This window comes from Felis catus, chromosome B3, assembly GCF_018350175.1.
Source record: "Felis catus isolate Fca126 chromosome B3, F.catus_Fca126_mat1.0, whole genome shotgun sequence".
NCBI classification, from domain to species: domain Eukaryota; kingdom Metazoa; phylum Chordata; class Mammalia; order Carnivora; family Felidae; genus Felis; species Felis catus.
The window spans coordinates 26874294-26894307 of NC_058373.1; the positions used below are offsets into that span (position 1 = coordinate 26874294).

Here is a 20014-nt window from a genome sequence, read left to right on the forward strand (position 1 = left end):
AAAGACAGTAGCCCCATTATATGCTGGGTCCACACAGATGATGACCAGGCTTCTGGCTGAGAACATCTTGCTGATCATGAAGATCTGCAGCAGGAACTCTCTGAGTTTAATGGCCTTTACCCATTAATTTTTGAGTTTTAGTGCCTTTGAGTAAATTTTTGAGAACAAATATGACCTAAAATTTTAACTTCTGTCAAATGATCAGAATTATAATTTTGACTATAATGTTTTATAAGCCTATATCTTCAAGGGTAAACATTTGTTCTATATTTTCAGATGGCTACCCCAAAGAAGAAATGATTTACAGATGGAGAAAAAATTCAGTTGAGGCAGCTGATCAGAAATCCTGGCGGCTTTATCAGTTTGACTTTATGGGCCTCAGAAACACTACAGAAATTGTAACAACATCTGCAGGTAGGACTTAATTTAAGGAAGTATAACTTTCAAAAAAAAAACCTGACTTTTCTTCCCTCATTCCTAAGGCTACATATAATCAGACTCTTAATGTAGAATTCCATCATGCATATGCTTTAACTACTTATATTAGGGCAATCATATACCTCAGTGATATTTGAGGAAAAATAACCGATTCAAAAGTGAAAATATTTTTTAAAGTTTTAATTGGTATGGGAAAAGGATGATTAGAATGGTCATTTTTAATCAAAAATCTTTAATTAAAGCTGTATTTGCATCATGTCCATAAGCTTAACTAGGATTCCAACTATTGACCATATTTATATAAACTGATTTTAGTAATGATGGGAGTACAACTTTCCACATATATAATAAAATATTATTGATAATCTCAACATGAAAGAAGCTGGTGTGAAATGCCCTTTGCATTTTAATTTCTAGTTTTTTTTTTTCCTATCCTTTACTCTAAACTTTATTTTAAGCTTTGTATTTCTTTTCCAATATATTGAACAGAATAATAATCCACCAATTTGATTTCATTAAGTGACTTTTATATGCATATTAAGATGAAAAGAAGCGATTCATCTATTAATGTATTTGGATGTTTGGGGATTTTTGTTTTATGGGGGGTTTTGTTTGTTTTCAGTATTTACTTATGACTATGGCCTACGATTTTGCAATTGATTTACTTTTTCCAGGGTATGGGGTGCATATGGCTTTAAAGCCAGCTTTTCTACTGATCTTATTGTTAATGTGAATAGTTTATTGGCACTTAAAACTCCATAACAATTTTTTCACTGATGATTAAGATATAAACTTTGATAATTAGTGGTAAATACCTTTAAAGGATAGTCTGAATTCTTGATAGAATAGTAAAATATAGAACATTTCCACATTAAGAAAAGTCTGAAAATCCCTGATTAACAGAGAAAAGCAAAACTTCCCTACAGGTGTCATGGTGGTAAAGGTGAGAAATGGTGTCTGTGTTTAAATATTAAACAATGATAAAGTTAAAAGAATAAAAGATCATAATTTATTTAAATAAGCTGTGGAAGCAGCAAGAAGGGAAGTGTGTTGGAGAGACTTTTTCCCAATTATGAGTCACCTAAATTAAGAATGTAATTCTGCTCCTTGAAAAGTTGAAATGTACTAGCAGACATTTTGGGTATAAAGCAGCCCAAAGGAGGGTAACTAAATGAGAGAGTTGTCCTAGCATTTAAGTGCCAAATATCAATGCTGTTTTTCTTCTCTTGTTTTTCTCTGAAAGATGATGTTAAAGGATAGGAAATGCAAATCTCAGGGAAAGTAAATTCTGCTACATATTAAAGGGCTTAGGTCTGCAAAGAGTGCCTAACTTTGAAGTAAGTTAACCCTTAAGACCGGTTGGAGTGCTATCACATTACTGTGGGTTTAAACAAATATGGAAAACATTCACTGGCAGCAAGAAGATTTCAGTCTCACTAGAAAAACATGGTAGACATTAAAGGCTTATGAACAAACCAAGAATCTATACACCAGCGTAACAAATAGACATTATATTAAACTAAATTCTATGCAATGTTTAGGGCTGTCATTTATAAGAAATGACTGTTCCCCAGGAATTTTTTTTTACTTGTTCCAGGAAGTCAATGAATGTATTGACATTGATAGATGGATGTTCTCTACCTGCTCTTCTCTGACTTCTGTTTTTATTTGAACTTCACATTATGTTGAATCTTATAAATCACCCCTTCCTTTAGAAACTAAGAACAAAATATATTCTAAATAAATTAATCTATATTAAAAAATTAAACTCACTCGCCTCTAATAAATCAGATGCTGTTTAATATGGGAGTGAGATGTAAATGATGGATTTTCATTCTTCATTTCTAAATGTCACGTGGGCCCAAGGTGGTTGCCACACTCCCATGCTTATTGTAGCAGCCCAGAATGCTCAATATCCTATTTCCTCAGTGGAAAATCCTGGACAAATTACTATGATCACTTTTACACACTCTCTCAGCTCCCTTTTCCCCCTTTTCTTGCATACAATCCAACCCTAGTGAAATCCAGCCCTCTGCCCACTCCAAACCACACCCATGCAGCATTATGGAGGAAAAATAATAATAAATAAAAGCATGCTATTTTTCATCATTAGTGTCTTTTAAAGTTGTTGGCCATGAGTTTCAAGAGGGTTTTAAGGTTATCATATTACGTTGTTCTCAGCATTTCTCAATCTTTTATTCATTATCACTTCTCCTAAGGAGTCTTTTTATATATATTTTAACTACCTCCCTTAGAAATACCGATACTAATGATATGCTTGTACATATTTTCATGTATTATGGCCTTTTGGAGGACTACACATAGCAATATCAAAGATTGTCACCTCTCACCAAAAAGAATTTCACTCCCACAGGAGTAATATCACCTCCATTAAAATTTACACTGGAGTCTATTTATTCTTCCACTTTCTTGAATGGTCAGTTCTTATTTTGCTCCTTGTCGCAACCTCATTCTTTACTTTCCACTAGTGATCTTGCTTTTCGCTGTTCCTAGAATATTGAGGAATTCAGAGGATGTCCAACACCTTTGCCTACCTCTTGCAACCACTCCCTCATAGTGTTGCAGATGAACTCCCATTGCTTACCTATATATGTACCAGGTCATCTTTCTTTTCCCCGATACAAGAGATTGCTCCAACACATCTCCTTCTCTCACACACTTTATTTTTTACTTTCTGCTGGATCATTACTACCATCTACTTAAAAACAAGCTTTTATTTAAGTAATCTTTTTTTAAAAAAAAAATGGTTTCCAGTGTGCAAAACAATGACTGGTTTCCAGTCAGGTCTCCAGTGTGCAAGAAAATGACACACACAAACTGGGTAATTAAGAAGAAGATAATGAAGGGTAGAAACTATATACAATCTTGCTGGCAGGACTTATGACATATTTAAATAAGGCATTGTTGTAGGCAGAATAATGGCTCCCAAAGATGTCCATTTTCTAATCCCCAGAACCTGTGAATACATCATGTTACTTGACAAAGGAGACTTAAGGTGGCAGATGGAATTAAGGTTGGTGGTCCCCTGACCTTCAGACCGAGAGCTTATCCTGGATTATCTAGATGTGTTCAATATGAAAGAAGGAAGGATAAGAAGAGAGTCAGAAGACAATGTGACTGTGGAAGAAACTCAGAGAGGTACACTTTGGCTGGATTTGAAAATGGAGGAAGGGGCCATGAGCCAAGACAAGTGAGAGTTTCTAGAACCTGGAAAGAGCAAGGAAATGAATTCTAGAACCTTTAGAAGGGAACATGGCCCTACTGACATCTTAATTTTAGCCAAGCAAGACATATATCAGACTTCTGACCTGAAGAACTATAACATAAAAATGTTTTGTTGTTTCAAGCCACTAAGTTTGTGGTCATTGGTTACAACAGCAATAGGAAACTAATATAGACATATTGCAGTAATCTCTAGTTAGTGATATTGGGAAGCTATTACCAATTAGCTGAAGATGCAAGAAAGGGGAGTGGTTACTAGAATCTTGAGAAATAGTTGCAGTGAAAGGGCTGTATGGCAGCTAGTATCAGTTTCAGCAGATAATCCAGCTGAACTGCAGCACTGAGGCAGGAAAGGATCCTAGGAATACTTGTCTTAACCTCCTTTACCTATTTTCTGTCCTTCTCCCCAAGGGCTAGAAGCCAAAGCTCACAGAAATTATATGGTGTGGTCCAGGCAGAAGCTTCCTGGGCATAAAGCAGGTGGAATAGAGTATAAGGTAGATATGAAGGGGAATATCTAGAATATGATTCCTCCACAAGCTACTGTCCTATTTGTGCCTGTTGCAGCAAACTCTTCTAAAGAGTCCTCTAGTCTTACCGACCCAGTACCTTCATGCCTGTCTCTGGAGCCCATCCCAGCCAGACTTTCCTCTTCACTCTTCCACCAACACTATTCTCAGCAAGGTCACCAGGGACCTCTAAAATGCTAAGCCTCCTTCTCTCTGACTCCTGTTACCTCTTCCCTTAGTTCCCAGGACACACCTGTCTTAATTATCCTCCCCTTGATGTCTCTTCCTCCACATTTTGTGTTGGACCTCCATCTTCTCCACATTCTGTTTTTCTGGGAATGCCCAGGACTCTATTTTCTATCCATACTCACTCCTCCGAGTCTCATCCAGGTTTCTGTGGTGTGAACTCCAAAATTTACATCTCCAGCTCCAGATCAAATATCTCATAAATTCCAGCCTCCTGGACTGAACTACATGTTCAAGATCTCCCCTGGAATGTCTCAGAGACCAGTCCCACTTAGCATGTCCCAAACTGATGCACACACAGGCAATTCTAGCTATAGTTTTTCCCTACCAGGTGGTGACCTTTCATTTTCTCAGGCCTGAACTCCATCCTTTCATTTTCTCAGGCCTAAACTCCAGGATCATTCACTCTCCCTTTCTTTTATATATCAAATTCAAAATTTGAGCAAATGCTGTTTACTATATTTTCAAAATATTCTAAATATGATGGTTCCTACCAATTGCATTGCTACTATCCTGATCTGAGTCACCATCAACTATTTCCTGAATTAGAGCATTACCCCCCTTATTTATCCTCTTGATTATAGACTTGCCCACCAATGGTCCACAAAAAAGTGATATATCATTACTGAAGTCAACATTCCTCCACTAAAAACTGTTTCATGACTCCCCTTCTTTCTTAGAGCAAATGCCAGTCTTTATGATCACCTACAAAGCCCTGTAAGATCTACCCCCTGATGTTCTGCCCCCAACATCTCACCCAAGCACTCTCTCTGACTCCACTTCCATCATATCAAGCATGTTCTCACTATATGACTTTTGACAGACTGTTCTATGCCTAGATGCCTTTCATCAGGATTTCTGCATGACTAACTCCCCTATGTTCTATAAGTTTGTGCTCAAAAATCATCTTCTCATTGAATTCTACCCTACGAGCAATCTCTGCCTTCGATAGTTGATATAATCTATCATATAATTTGTGTATTTATTAAGTTTATCTTTTTTGTTGTGTTACATTAAGGGGTTATTGTCTATGTTGTTAACTAATTATATGAAACATGTAGACTGTTCTTGGCTCCTAGTGATGTTCTCCTAAATGAAATAGAGAGGAAAATATTTGAGTCAAGGATATCAGTTAGGAGGTGGGTATGAGTCTAGGCAAGAGGTCATGAGTGTTATCAGAAAGAAGAGAAAATAAAGAAAAGGAAGTATTATATTTAAAAGACTTTCTGTCAGTCAAATGGACAAGTCGAGTAAGTGATGTGTATATGGGATGTGACAAATACCAAAAGCAAAGAGAAATAAAGTAAAACATATTGGAGCAATATGTGATCACATCACTACAATAGGATTGGACATGTGTTGAAGGGAATAATGAAACCAGCTCAGATATTCTAGATGAAAATTCTCATTAAGTTTCCTCAATGGCAGATATGACTCCAAATCTAATAGGCTTATCTCTTACCTATGAAATGGGGGCTGAACAAGTTGATGCCCATTTTTCTGCAGTAGAATCATGCTTGAAGGGTGTCTATAACTAGTCACACCCAAAAGGTGATACCCATAAGAACAGATCTAGATCTGGGCACCTAGCCGGCTCAGTTGCTTAAGCATCTGTCTCTTGATATCAGCTCAGGTCATGGTCTTATTGTTGTGAGATGGAGCCCATGTTGGGTTCCACACTGACAGCACGGAGCCTGTTTAGGTTTCTCTCTCTCTCTCTCTCTCTCTCTCTCTCTCTCTCTTTGTCTCTTGCCCTTTCCCCATTTGCACATGTGTGCATGCTCTCTCTCAAAATAAATAAATAAACTTGAAAAAAAACAGGTCTAGATCAAATAGTTTTTGGAATAATGTCTGCCTGAGGTTGGATCCCTCCCTGATTGTCCTAGCCCATGGAGTTCTTTGCCAGAAGGGAATACAGCTGCTGGATTTCACTTGCACTTCCAGGGAGATTCCTGGGATCTGACTTTGTGCAGTATCCATTCTGGCATCTGGCTGTAAGGCTGTGAGTAAAACATTTCCCCAAAGATCTGTAAAGCAGTTTGGTAATTAGGCAATCTCAAATACAGCACAATGAGCTTGATGACTTTGACTATAATCATGCCAGCTAATATGGGGCATCTGGGTGTCTCAGCGAGTTAGGTGTCTGACTTTGGCTCAGGTCATGTTCTCACAGTTCAAGAGTTCAAGCCCCATGACAGTCTCTGTGCTAACAGTGCAGAGCCTGGATCCTGCTTTAAACTCTGTGTGTGTGTGTGTGTGTGTGTGTGTGTGTCTGTACCCCATCCCCCAGCTTGTTCTCTCTCTCAAAAATAAATAAATAAACTTAAGAAAATAATGCCAGCTTATGTGTAATATTCCAGTTATTATTTTAAATGTTTTACATGCACTAACTCATCTAGATTTCACAATTCCCACACACTATTACTCCTGCCATAGAAGAGTGGGCTTCAAAGCATTCCAGTTCCACCAATAACTTGCTGTGGGCACACTACTTTATCTTGAAAAGCTTTGGGTTCTCTAGAACCCCAAACAACCCTTATAGACATAGGATGATTATGTTGCTAAGAAGTGTTAAATTCAGACAAAGTAATCTTTCTGTTAAAATATCAAGACAGATAACTCTAATATATATAGGAAGCTGTAAAAGTGCTCATAATAGACTGATTTCCTCTTTAATATTTTTATGAAAACTTTGTTATCTTCTTAAAAGTACTTTTAACTACTATTCTTAGATTCAATAATCTAATAACAATCTAATATCTCTTTTAATTGCAAAACAATTCCTGGAAGAGCTAAAATGTTCTGGACACTTCTTCATCTTAATGAGTCCCTAGGCTTGCAAGGACAAGGATTTAGAATTTAGTGAGAGATGTTTCAATATAAATGTGTCCCATCTACTGCTGCAGGAACACAGAAGTAAAGGAAGAGCTTATTGCTGGCACTTCACATGTGATCAGGTGTTTCTGCATCTCCCCACCATTTTATTTGTTTAATTTTTTAATGTTTATTTATTTTTGAGAAATAAATACAGAGAAAGAGAGAGAGAGAGAGAGAGAGAGAGAGCACGAATGGGGGAGGGGCAGAAAGAGAGAGGGAGATACAGAATCCAAAGCAGCCTTCAGGCTCTGGCTATCAGCACAGAGCCAGACACGGAGCTCCAACTCATGAACCATGAGATCATGACCTGAGTTGAAGTCGGACACTTAACCAACTGAGCCACCCAGGTGCCCCTCCCCACCATTTTCTATAGGTCACCAGTATATTACAAGATACCAACATCAGTGTTAGCAGAAGTGTTTCCTAACCGCAGCAATAAATTAGGAAACACTGCATACTGCATTCTCCTCCTGGAGATGTCCAGTGTGTCTAAACAAGGAAGAATTGTGTTAAATAACTCAGTCTGTGTTTAATTCTGCACTTTTCAGATCATTATACCAGAAAATACTTTTTTTTTCATGGAATAACCAACAACTTCCTGGGCATCATTATTAGTCTGAAAAAAATCATTTTGGGCATTTCATTTGGGTACGATAATATTGTTGTTTTTGGGGGATTTGAAGATTTATTGAATACTAAATGTCATCATTGAGGGAAACATGCAAAAAAAAAAATAGCCCCATAAAAGCAACATACTAGTCAATAACTGAGCTTTTTACTTGGAAAATATGGAATATTTAGATGTGCCTCTCACATGTACTCTGAGAGAGGAAAGGAAGAATTGCATTCTGCCACAGAGAAGCTTGCAGATTTATTTCACATTTAAATTTTTATCATGAGGAATACTAATTTCCTTTAAGTGAGATTATTTATTTTTACCAATACTGTGGCCATAAGAAAATTAGATTAAATCTGAGCTTATACTTTTAAAAAGTTTTAGAACCGTAGTCAATCTTGCATATAATATACCTGTAATGAAAACATTCTTTACATGTAAAAAATATTCCAATACATATGTTTATTAATTAATAATCGTCATGTGCACTGTTAGCCATTGATGGGCATTAATTATAGCCTGAAAACAATTATCATAGATTGTTGTTGATTATTGGCAGAATCCAGATTATGTGAACCAGGAAATTGATTCCTTAGTAGAATGAGTGTTTACAAAATAAGGTAAAAATTACGAATAGTTTTTTTAAGAATTTCTTTATTTGGCAATCTCATTCTTACATTGCAATGTTTCCAATTACAAAAACCAAAGCAAAACAAAACAAAACAAAACAAAACAATAAAACTCTGTTCCTGAAGGAGTTTATTTACTGATCAAAAATATTGGGTTTTTATACTCTTCAGGGTATGTTGATAATTCATGTGAGTTTCATATTATACAGTGTCTCCTCACACCATTCTTAGCTTCACATCATCTTTCTAGGATCCCCAGTGTGGCCTCACAAGTACCATTGCAGTTTGGGGAGAACTGACCTGATCCCCCACTTTTTAATGAGGGAATTCCTGGGTAGCATATTCCTCTTTGTGTATAAATTCAAACTTAATGGAATTCATATCCAATGTAATGGATTTGAAAAAGATGTACTATGAGCCCCTTAAAACCCAAAGCAGCATCATGACAAATGTCTGGCTTTGCCTTGCTGATCCTCTTCTTCATAATCCTTTTAAAGTAAATAAAACAAAATGATTACAATTCATTTATCCATTTATTCATTTATCTAATTCACAATTTGCAGAGATAAAACTTAAACCTCTGGTTACTATTAAGGTTTGCAAGAAAGTACAGCAGGAATAAGTGGGAACATTTCTCATATATAGCTGTGCATAAGGTCTATGCACTCAAGATAACATGAGATGGCAGTGTGGTAGCTGAAGCCCACAAGGATGAAAAAGCATGCTGTGCCTGCACACCACAGTGTCCTGTTCCATACATGTTTTTCTGGCCATATCCAGCATGAATTCAGGTGTCAACATTTAAGACAGTTTAATGAATATTCATGAAACACCATTGTGTGGCTAAGTGTGTCTGGCATTTTGCAATATGGAACGGTCACCCACAGTGCTTTGATGGCATTTTAGAGGACCCCTGTTAGATAAATGTCTTTTTATAGACCAATGTCATCACTTGTTTTCAATCTCTTAACTCAAAAAGATGATGGCAATAATATAGAATTACACATCTCTTGTTTCCAAGAAGATTAAAGCATTTGGAGCATTATCTATCTAAATGGTTCTCAGAAATCATTGTGAAGTTTGAAAAAGATGGATATTATTCCATGTTTTCTAATATCTATAATTAATTTTACTATGGCACTTATCTGTGAAATGGAAGATCAAAGAAATAAACCTCACAATCATGAGGCCAGGTGTCCAGTATCTAGGTATGTTGCCAACACCAAATACTTTGAGATGAACTGACTTCATTATTGCCTCACATTATCATGGAATCTGTGTGAGCACTATCTTCATTAACCCCAACATCCTTTGGGTGTGACCCTGGACAGCCACTTTTATCTGACTGGTCCTCCTTTTCTCTGTTAAGATAACAGGAATATAAAAATATTATTTTTATGACTGTATAATAAATATGCTTACTTAAATAATAAATAATAAATAAATAACAAATAAATAATAAATAAATAAATAGGCTTACTTAAAATTTGCAAACACCATTTAAGAGCATGAGTGACCATATGGGTTCCCTGGGGTGGTTGTAGGAGTAGCACAAAATGATTGTTTCATCATTCTGGATGTGGGAAGTCCAAATTCAAGGTGTCGCCAGGGTTGGTTCCTTCTGAGGACTGCACAGGAGGATCTGCTCCTAGCTCCCACTCCATGGTTTGTAGGTGGCATTGTCTCTGTGTCTTCATGTCATCTTCCTTCTGTGCATGTCTGTCCCTATGTTTGAATTTCCCCTTTTGTATAAGGATACTAGTCATATTGGATATAGACCCCTTGGTCCACGCTACTCCAGTTAAACCTCATCTTAACTAATTACATCTACAATGACTGTATTTACAAATAAAGTAACATTCTTAGGTACTTGGTGTGAGAAGTATAATACTTTTTGGGGAACACAGTTCAACCCATAATAGTAAACAATAAAGTATTACACACCATGATAATTAGCATTTCGATTGCATTTGGAAATGAGACTTTCTTTGTCCCAAACACATTCTTTATACTTGAATTCCCTTAAGGATTAGTGTCCCCTCCCAATTGGACTGTTTTCATTGACTATGAAGAAAATAGGCCATGGGCTAGCACAGCTAGCATGTGTGACCTGCTGATGGGCAGCCTTTGCATCACCTAGTAAGTAGTAGGAAATTGAGATTCCTAGGCCTCACCTTGAACCTTTTAGGTCAGAATCTCTTGGAGGAGGAGTCCAGGACTCTGAATTTCATACCCCTATATGATTCTAATGATACTGAAAGTTGGCATGTAGTGGGTGGACCAGACCAGACTATAGCAGATGGATGGTGTAAAAATCTCATTACTGTGAGATCAAAGCCAGTAAAGAATAATCTCCTATGATGATTTCTGACTGAGTCAACAGTGTGCTGTATTTTTTATGTTACTGATGTTTCTGAACATTCTTTAGATAGTCTAGATAGTTGCCTTCTTCAACTATTTCCCCAAGGATGGTTGCAGCAAATCTTTTCCTTTGTTTTAGCCCAATGCCATTTTGGAAAATGAAAGCCAGAAATTTTATATCTAAATACATAGATTCTACCAATTATAATAGGAAATAAATCTACAAGCATACCTCATATATATTGCTGGTTTGGTTCCAGATTACCAAAATAAAGCCAATATCATAAAAAAGCAAGTCAAATAATTTATTTGGTTTCTTAGTGCATATATAACATACATTTACATTGTGCTATATAGTCTATTGAGTTTGCAATAGCATTATGTCTTTAAAAATAAAGTAATACCTTAATTTAAAAAATAATGTTATTGCCAAAAAATGCTGTTATCTGAGCTTTCAGCAAGTCAATCTTTTTGCTGGTGGAAGGTCAGTGTTGTTGGCTGCTGACTGGTCATGATGACAGTTGCTGAAGGTTTGGTGTGGGTGTGGCAATTTCCTAAAGCAAGAAAACAATGAAATTTGTCACATCAATTGACTCTTCTTTTCACAATTTATCTGCAGCATGTGATGTTGTTTGATAGAATTTTACCCACAATAGAACTTCTTTAAAATTTGAAGTCAATCCTCTGAAGACTCTGCCACTGTTTTGTCAACTAAGTTTGTGTAATATCCTAAATCCTTTGTTGTAATTTTAACAATCATCACAGCACCTTTACCAGAAGTAGATTCTACTCAACTGTAAGAAGCAACTCCCCATCCATTAAAGTTGTATCCTTAGACTGTAGCAATCCAGTCACATCTTTGGGCTCTACTTCTAATTCTGGTTCTCTTGCTATTTCTCCTACATGTGTAGTTATTTCCTCCACTGAAGTCTTGAACCTCTTAAAGCCATCCATGAGGATTGGAACCAAGTTCTTCCAATCTCCTGTTCATGTTGATATTTTGACCTCTTCCCATGAATCACTCATGTTCTTGACATCTCGAATGGTGAATATTTTCCAGAAGATTTTCAATTGACTGCCCAGAACTATCAAGGAAATCATTATCTATGGTAGCTATACCCTTATGTAATTTATTTCTTAAGTAATAAGACTTGAGAGTTGAAATGACTCCTTGATCCATGGGCTGCAGAATGGATGCTGTTAGCAGGCATGTAAACAATATTAATTTCCTACATCTCTATCAGATCTCTTGGGTAACCAGGTACATTGTCAATGAGCAGTAATATTTTGGGGGAAAAATCTTTTCTCAGCAGTAGGTATAAACAGTGGGCTTAAAATCTTCATTAATCATATTGTAAACAGATGTGCTGTCATTCAGACTTTGTTGTTCCATTTATAGAGCACAGGCATAGTAAATCTAGCATAATTGTTAATGGTCCTAGGATTTGGGAATAGCAAATGGACATTTGCTTCAACTTAAAGTCACGAGCTGCATTAGCCCCTAGCAACAGGGGCTGATCTACATCAGCACTTGCTGCTTCCCCTTGTACTTTTATATTATGGAGACAGCTTCTTTCCTTAAACCTCATTAACCAATCTCTGCTAGCTTCAGACTTTTCTTCTGCAGCTTTCTCACCCCTCTCAGCCTTCATAAAATTGAAAAAAAAAGTTTTTTTCTCTGGAATAAGTTTTGACTTAAGGGAATGTTGTAGCCGATTTGATCCTCTATGCAGACCACTAAAACTTTCTCCATATCAGCATTAAGGCTGTTTCACTTGTCATTTATTCACTGGAGTAGTACTTTTAATTTCTTTCAAAAACTTTGCCTTTGCATTCACAACTTGGACAACTGGTGCAAGAGGCCTCACTTTTGGCCTGTCTCAGCTTTCAACATGTCTTCCTTGCTAAGGTTAATCATTTCTAGCTTTTGATTTCGAGTAAGAGATGTATGACTCTTCTTTTTACCTTAACAGTTGGAAACCACTGAAGGGTTATTAATTGGCCTAATTTCAATATTGTTGTGTCTAAAGGAATAGGGAGGCTTGAGGAGAGGAAGCGAGATGGGGAAGGAGTTGGTAAAGCAGTCAGAACACACACACTTTTCAATCAAATTTGTCATCTTATATGGGTGTTGTTCTTGGCACCTCAAAACAATTAGAATAGTCACATCAGAGATCACTGATCACAGATCACCATAATAAAAATAATAATGAAAAAGTTTGAAATATTGGGAGAATTACCAAAATGTGACACAAAGACACAAAGTGAGCAAATGCTATTGGGAAAATGGTGCCAGTACACTTTTTGGATGCAGGGTTGCCACAGACTTTCAATTTATTTAAAAAAAAATGTAGTATCTGTGGAGTGCAATAAAGCAAAGCCCAATAACACAAGGTGTGCCTGCATTAGATTATTTTTCTGACAAATACAATTTCTTCACTGAGAAAAACTTGAATAAAATTTAAGTATATGTATATATGTGTGTGCGTGTGTGTGTGTGTGTGTGTGTATGAATTATTTTAAATAAGCCAATGGCAACACATTTGACCTGGGTTTTCAAAAATTTTATTAATTTAAAAGAATTAAAAATTTATAGATATGTATACATGCACATGTTAGTATATAAACATACATTGTCTTTCTCTGTCAGCTGAGAGGTTCTAGAGCAGTGATACCCTAGTACCAGTGAGACAAAATCTTTGTTTCTAATGCCAATCTCCAGTAAAAGGAAACAAAGTTCCTTGGAGAAATTGTTGATTGTATGGCTTGGGCCATACATACATATTGTACTTATATACAATATGTAAGTAAGACTAGATCATCTTGTAGTGCCAGGAAGAAAGAAAATGTTAAGACATTCACACACACACATAATGAAAAAGATATGTCAAAGAGAAATAAAAGCCAACTAAGATGTTGCAATTGTTAAAGCTGACTACTATGAGCAATAAAATAAATAAAGTAGTATTGGGCTATAACTAAGTGTAAAATAATTATACATGAAAATGATCTGGAGTCCCTACTGATATAAATAAATGATTGAATAAATAAATAGGAGAAAATGGACAAATACCCTGTGCATATTAATATGTAGATGTAATTTATGTAGATATTACACTGTCAGGGAAATGTAGACTGACTCCTACTCAAGTGTGAGCTGCACATAATGATTTCCTTTTAAAGAGTACAGTATGGAAAGAGATGGGGGAAACAGTTGGTAAAGCAATCAGAACATGCACAATATATGTTGTACAGAAACAGTATGGAAAAATATTACAGAGCAGACATTTGACAAACACCAGCTCAGCCAGTGGATCAAGGTGAGCATCAAGAGTCATATAATGTTAGTGGTATGTACCACTGATATGATGTGATGGAAATGGTACTTTACTTCTGGTCACTTACTCAAAAAGACATAGAATCCCAGTCTAATAATGAGGAAAACATGAGACAAATCATAATCAAAGCATATCCTACAAAATACTTTACCCATACTTCTCAAAACTGCCAAGGTCATCACTAACAAGGGAAGCCTGAAAAACTGTTACAACCACTTAAAGTCAATATAGTATCCAGCGGAGGATCCAAGATGGTGGAACAGCATGGAAATTTCTGTGTCTTGCATCCATGAAATACAGCCAGATCAAAACTAAACCATCCTTCACACCTAGGAAACTGATTTGAGGATTAACACAACAATCTGTACAACCTGAACCACAGAACTCAGCAAGTATGTGGTACAGACAGGTGAATTTGAGGAAGAGAAAAGCTGCAGAGGGCAGGGAGCTTTTTTTGCTTGTAGAGAGAGGACAGAAAATGGGGGTGGGGGGGCAGAGAATACAGGCAAAGCACCTTCCCAACAGCAGCTGGAGATAAAGTGAAAAGTGGAAACAGCCACAGGGACTGAACTAAAAAGGGAAAAAAGAGAAAGGAAAGGGTTTAAATTCCCTTAAGACTCTATAAACAGGGGGAGCACAGACTCTGAAACTCTGCATCTCAATACCTGGCGGTGGTCTGTTGAGAAGGGCAAATCCCCAGGAGCAGAATGAAGTCCAGGGCTGTTCAGGCCACATAGAGAGAGGTGGTTCCCCTGCTGGGAGGACATCTGGTAGAGGCTGTGTGGATCCCTCACAGGCAAAGGCCCCAATGGACCTGGGAGAACAATGACATTCACTGGTGCTGGAATAAGGTCATTGGGGGTGAAGCCTGGTGCTAGATGTGTGTTGTGATTTTCCATAATCCCTGAAACACAGCTGCTACACAACTATATGAACTTTTTCTGGGGCAGGCTGGCACCCAGCTGCAGTCTCTGGGCATCAGCAGCAGCACGGTCCTGTGAGTGTTCCTGGCTACAGCTGGTACCTGGCCATTGCTTGGTGAGACCCTCCCACAGAGGGGCATAATTGGTCAAAGCCACAGTCCCTAAGAAATAAGGAATTGGGAAAAACAGCCGCATCTGAGATAAAACTCAGAAGGGAGGTGCTGCCTGGGGGTTGGTCATGGACAGTGTAAAAATGATGAGTGGACGGAACTAAAGACAAAGGATGAGTGTGTCATTGCTGATCAGGGAGAACAGAGTTCTAACACTAGAGACTGCCATTTTCACCACTCCTGCGCATGTGCATAAACACCTACAAGGGCCACAACAATCCAGCCCAGTAAGCCAAGCAGCGCCATCTACTGGAGAAGGAGCTGTTACACTAAGCCCTGCCCAACTGGGCCAACCTCGCTGTTCAGGAAAACAAATCTCTCCATTAGCTTAGTTTACAGACTATAAAGCGCTTCATATTTTGACTTCTAGGAGAAAACGAAGTAATTTCAATCATATTTCAGTCTGTTTGCTGGTTCATGTATTCAATTTTCTTTTCCTTTTCCCTCTTTGTCATTTCTTTTCTTTTTCATGAATACAGAAAGACAAAAATTTTATTTTTATTTTCAATTTTTATTAAAAATATTTTCTTTAATTTTTTCTACTTCATTTTTTACTTTTGCATAAATTTTTCAAATTCTAGTTTACTTCCATCATTTCATTTTATTGTTTTTCAGTGTATTCATTTTTTTCAAATTTTCAAACGATTTCCTATTTCTTTCTTTCCCCCTTTTTTTTTCTCTAAGCTATCAAGCCCCTTTCAACCCCAGACCAAAACACAACCTAGGATCTAGCATCATTTATTTGACTTGGGCGTGCATGCACATGTGTGTGTTTAACTTTTTAATTTTAATTTTCTTTTAATTTTAACTTTTTCTTACTCATCAGTTCTTTTTCTCCCTTCCAAATGACAAAATGAAGGAATTCACCCAAAAGAGAGATCAGGAAGAAATGACAGCCAGAGATTTAACCAACAGAAATACAAGCAAGATGTCTGAACCAGAGTTTATAATCATGATACTAAGAATACTAGCTGGGGTCAAAAATAGGTTAGGATCACTTTCTGCAGAAATAAAAAAAAAGCAAAAGATAGGATGGATAAAAAATGCTATAACTGAGCTCCAATTTGGAATGGATGCCACAGCAGCAAAGATGGATGACTCAAAGCAGAGAATCAGCGATATAGAAGGCAAACTTATGGAGAATAATGAAGCAGAAAACAGAAGGAGACTAAGGCAAAAGAGCACGATTTAAGAATTTGAGAAATCAGTGATTCATTAGAAAGGAACATCAGAATCATAGGGGTACCAGAAGATGAAGAGAGAGAAAAATGGTAGAAGGGTTATGTGAGTGAATCATAACAGAAAACTTTCCTAATCTGGGGAAAGACACAGAAATCAAAATCCAGGAAACACAGAGCACTCCCATGAGATTCAACAAAAACCGACCATCAACAAGGCATACCACTGTCCAAATCACAAAATACTCAGGCAAGGAAAGAATCATGAAACCAGCAAGGGAAAAAAAAATTCCTTACTACAAGGGAAGACAGATCAGGTTTGCAGCAAACCTATCCACAGACACTTTGCAGGCCAGAAAGGAGTGGCAGGACATATTCAATGTGCTGAATCAGAAAAATATGCAGCCAAGAATCTTTATCCAGCAAGGCTGTCATTCAAAATAGAAGGAGAGATTAAAATGTTCCCAGACAAACAAAAATTAATGGAGTTTGTGACTACTAAACCAGCCCTGGAAGAAATTTTAAGAGGGACTCGTGATGAGAAAAAGGACAAAAATAAATAAATAAATACATACATACATACATAAATACCAAAAACAACAAAGACTAGAAATTACCAGAGAACACACCAGAAACTCCAACTCTACAAAAAACATAATGGCAATAAATTCATATCTTTCAGTACTCTATCTAAACATCAATGGACTAAATGTTCCAATCAAAAGACGTAAAGTAACAGAATGGGTAAGGAAACAAGTTCCATCTATATGCTGTTTACAAGAAACTCACTTTAGACCTATAAACACCTTCAAATTAAAAGTAAGAGGATGGAGAAATGCCTATCATGCTAATTGTCAACAAAAGAAAGCCTGAGTAGCCATACTTATATCGGACAATCTAGACTTTAAAATAAAGACTGTAACAAGAGATGAAGAAGAGATGAAGAAGAGATGAAGAGATAATTAAGGGTTCTATCCACCAAGAAGATCTTACAATTGTAAACATTTATGCTCAAATTGTGCAAGAACCCAAATATATAAATCAATTAATGACAAACAGAAAGAAACTCATTGATAATAATAACATAATAGCAGGGGACTTCAGCGCCCACTCAGAGAAATAGACAGACCATCTAATCAGAAACAAGGAAACAATCATTTTGAATGACACACTGGACCAGATGGACTTAACAGATATATTCAGAAAATTTCATCCTAAGCAGAGGAATATACATTCTTCTCCAGTGCACGTGGAACATTCTCCAGAATGGACCACATACTGGACACAAATCAGCCCTTAACAAGTACGAAATGAGTGAGATCATACCGTGCATATTTTCAGACCGCAATGCTATGAAACTCATAATCAACCACAAGAAAATTTTGGAAAGATAACAAATACTGGAAGACTAAAGAACTTCATACTAAAGAATGAATGGGCTAACAAAGAAGTTAATGAGGAAATTAAAAAGTACATGGGAGCCAATGAAAATGAAAACACCACAGCCCAAAAGCTCTGGGACACAGCAAAGGTGGTCATAAAAGGAAAGTATATAGCAATCCAGACCCTCCTAAAGAAGGAAGAAAGGTCTCAGGAATGCACCTTAAAGACCTGGGGGAAAAAAACAGCAAATGAAACCCAAAACCAGCAGAGGACAGGAAATAATAAAGATTAGAGCAGAAATTAATGCTATCAAAACCAAACAAACAGTAGAACAGATCAATGAAACCAGAAGCTGGTTCTTTGAAAGAATTAACAAAATTGATAAACCACTAGCCAGTTTGATCAAAAAGAAAAAGGAAAGGACTGAAATAAATAAAATCAAGAATGAAAGAGGAGAGATCACAACCAATACTGCAGAAATAAAAACAATAATAAGAGAATATTATGAGCAATTATACACTAATAAAATGGGCAATCTGGAAGAAATGGACAAATTCCTAGAAATAGATACACTATCAAAGCTGAAACAGGAAGAAATAGAAAATTTGAACAGATCTGTAACCAGGAAGGAAATCGAATTAGTAATCATAAATCTCCTAAAAAACAAGAGTCCAGGGCCAGATGGCTTTCCAGGGGAATTCTACCAAACATTTAAGGAGAGTTAACACCTATACTCTTGAATCTGCACCAAAAAATAGAAATGGAAGGAAAACTTCCAAACTCTTTCTAGGAGTCCAGTATTCCCTTGGTTCCAAAACCAGACAAACACCCCAGTAAAAAGGAGAACTATAAACCAATTTTCCTGGTCAACATGAATGCAAAAATCCTCCACAAGATATTAGCCAACCGGATCCAACAATACATTAAAAAAATTATTCACTATGACCAAGTGGGATTTCCATATGGGATGCAGGGATGGTTCAACATCCACAAAACAATCAATGTGCTTCATCACTTCAATAAAAGAAAGGACAAGAACCACATGATCCTCTCAATAGAGGTAGAGAAAGCATTTGACAAAATACAGCATCCTTTCTTGATAAAAACCCTCAAGAAAGTAGGGATAGAAGGATCATACCACGAGATCACAAAAGCCATATATGAAGGACCCAATGCTAATATCATTGTCAATGGAGAAAAACTGAAAGCTTTCCTCCTAAGGTTAGAAACAAGATAGGGATGTCCACTCTCACCGTGTTTATTCAACATAGTATTGGAAGTCTTAACCTCAGCAATCAGACAACCCAAAGAAATAAAACGCATCCAAAGCAACCAGAAGAAGGTCAAACTTTCACTCTTCGCAGATGACATGATACTCTATACGGAGAACCCAAAAGATTCCACCAAAAAAACTGCTGGAACTGATTCATGAATTCAGCAAAGTTACAGGATATAAAATCAATGCACAGAAATCGGTCGCATTCCTATACACTAACAATGAAGCAACAGAAAGAAAATCAAGTAATCGATCCCATTTACAATTGCAATAAAAACCATAAAATACCTATAATAAATTTAACCAAAGAGGTGAAAAATCTATCCTTGAAAAGTATAGAAAGATTATGGAAGAAATTGGAGAAGACATAAAAAAATGGGAATATATTCCATGCTTTGGGTAAGAAGAACAAATATTGTTAAAATGTCAATACTACCCAAAGCAATCTACATATTCAATGCAGTCCCTATCAAAATAACGCCAGCATTCTTCACAAAGCTAGAACAAATAATCCTAAAATTTGTATGGAACCAGAAAAGATCCTGAATAGCCAAAGCAATCTTGAAAAAGAAACCAAAGCTGGAGGCATCACAATCCCGGACTTCAAGCTGTATTACAAAGCTGTAATCAAGACAGCATGGTACTGGCCCCAAAACAGACACTCAGATCAATGGAACAGAATAGAGAACCCAGAAATGGACCCACAAACATATGGCCAACTAATCTTTGACAAAGCAGGAAAGACTATCCAATGGAATAAAGACAGTCTCTTCAGCAAATGGTGCTGGGAAAGCTTGACAGCGACATGCAGAAGAATGAACCTGGAC

The 20014-nt window shown here is 36.8% G+C and overlaps 1 protein-coding gene across 4 annotated transcripts in view; it reads left to right on the forward strand.

The window, feature by feature from the left end:
* GABRG3 (gamma-aminobutyric acid type A receptor subunit gamma3) overlaps window positions 1-20014 on the forward strand; it is a 704479-nt gene that overhangs the window by 604146 nt on the left and 80319 nt on the right. For all 4 annotated transcript variants that reach the window (XM_019831998.3, XM_019831997.3, XM_019832001.3 and 1 more), the window contains exon 6: window positions 277-414. In XM_019831998.3, coding sequence (XP_019687557.1) covers window positions 277-414 — 138 coding nt within the window. The remainder of the gene's footprint in view (window positions 1-276; window positions 415-20014) is intronic.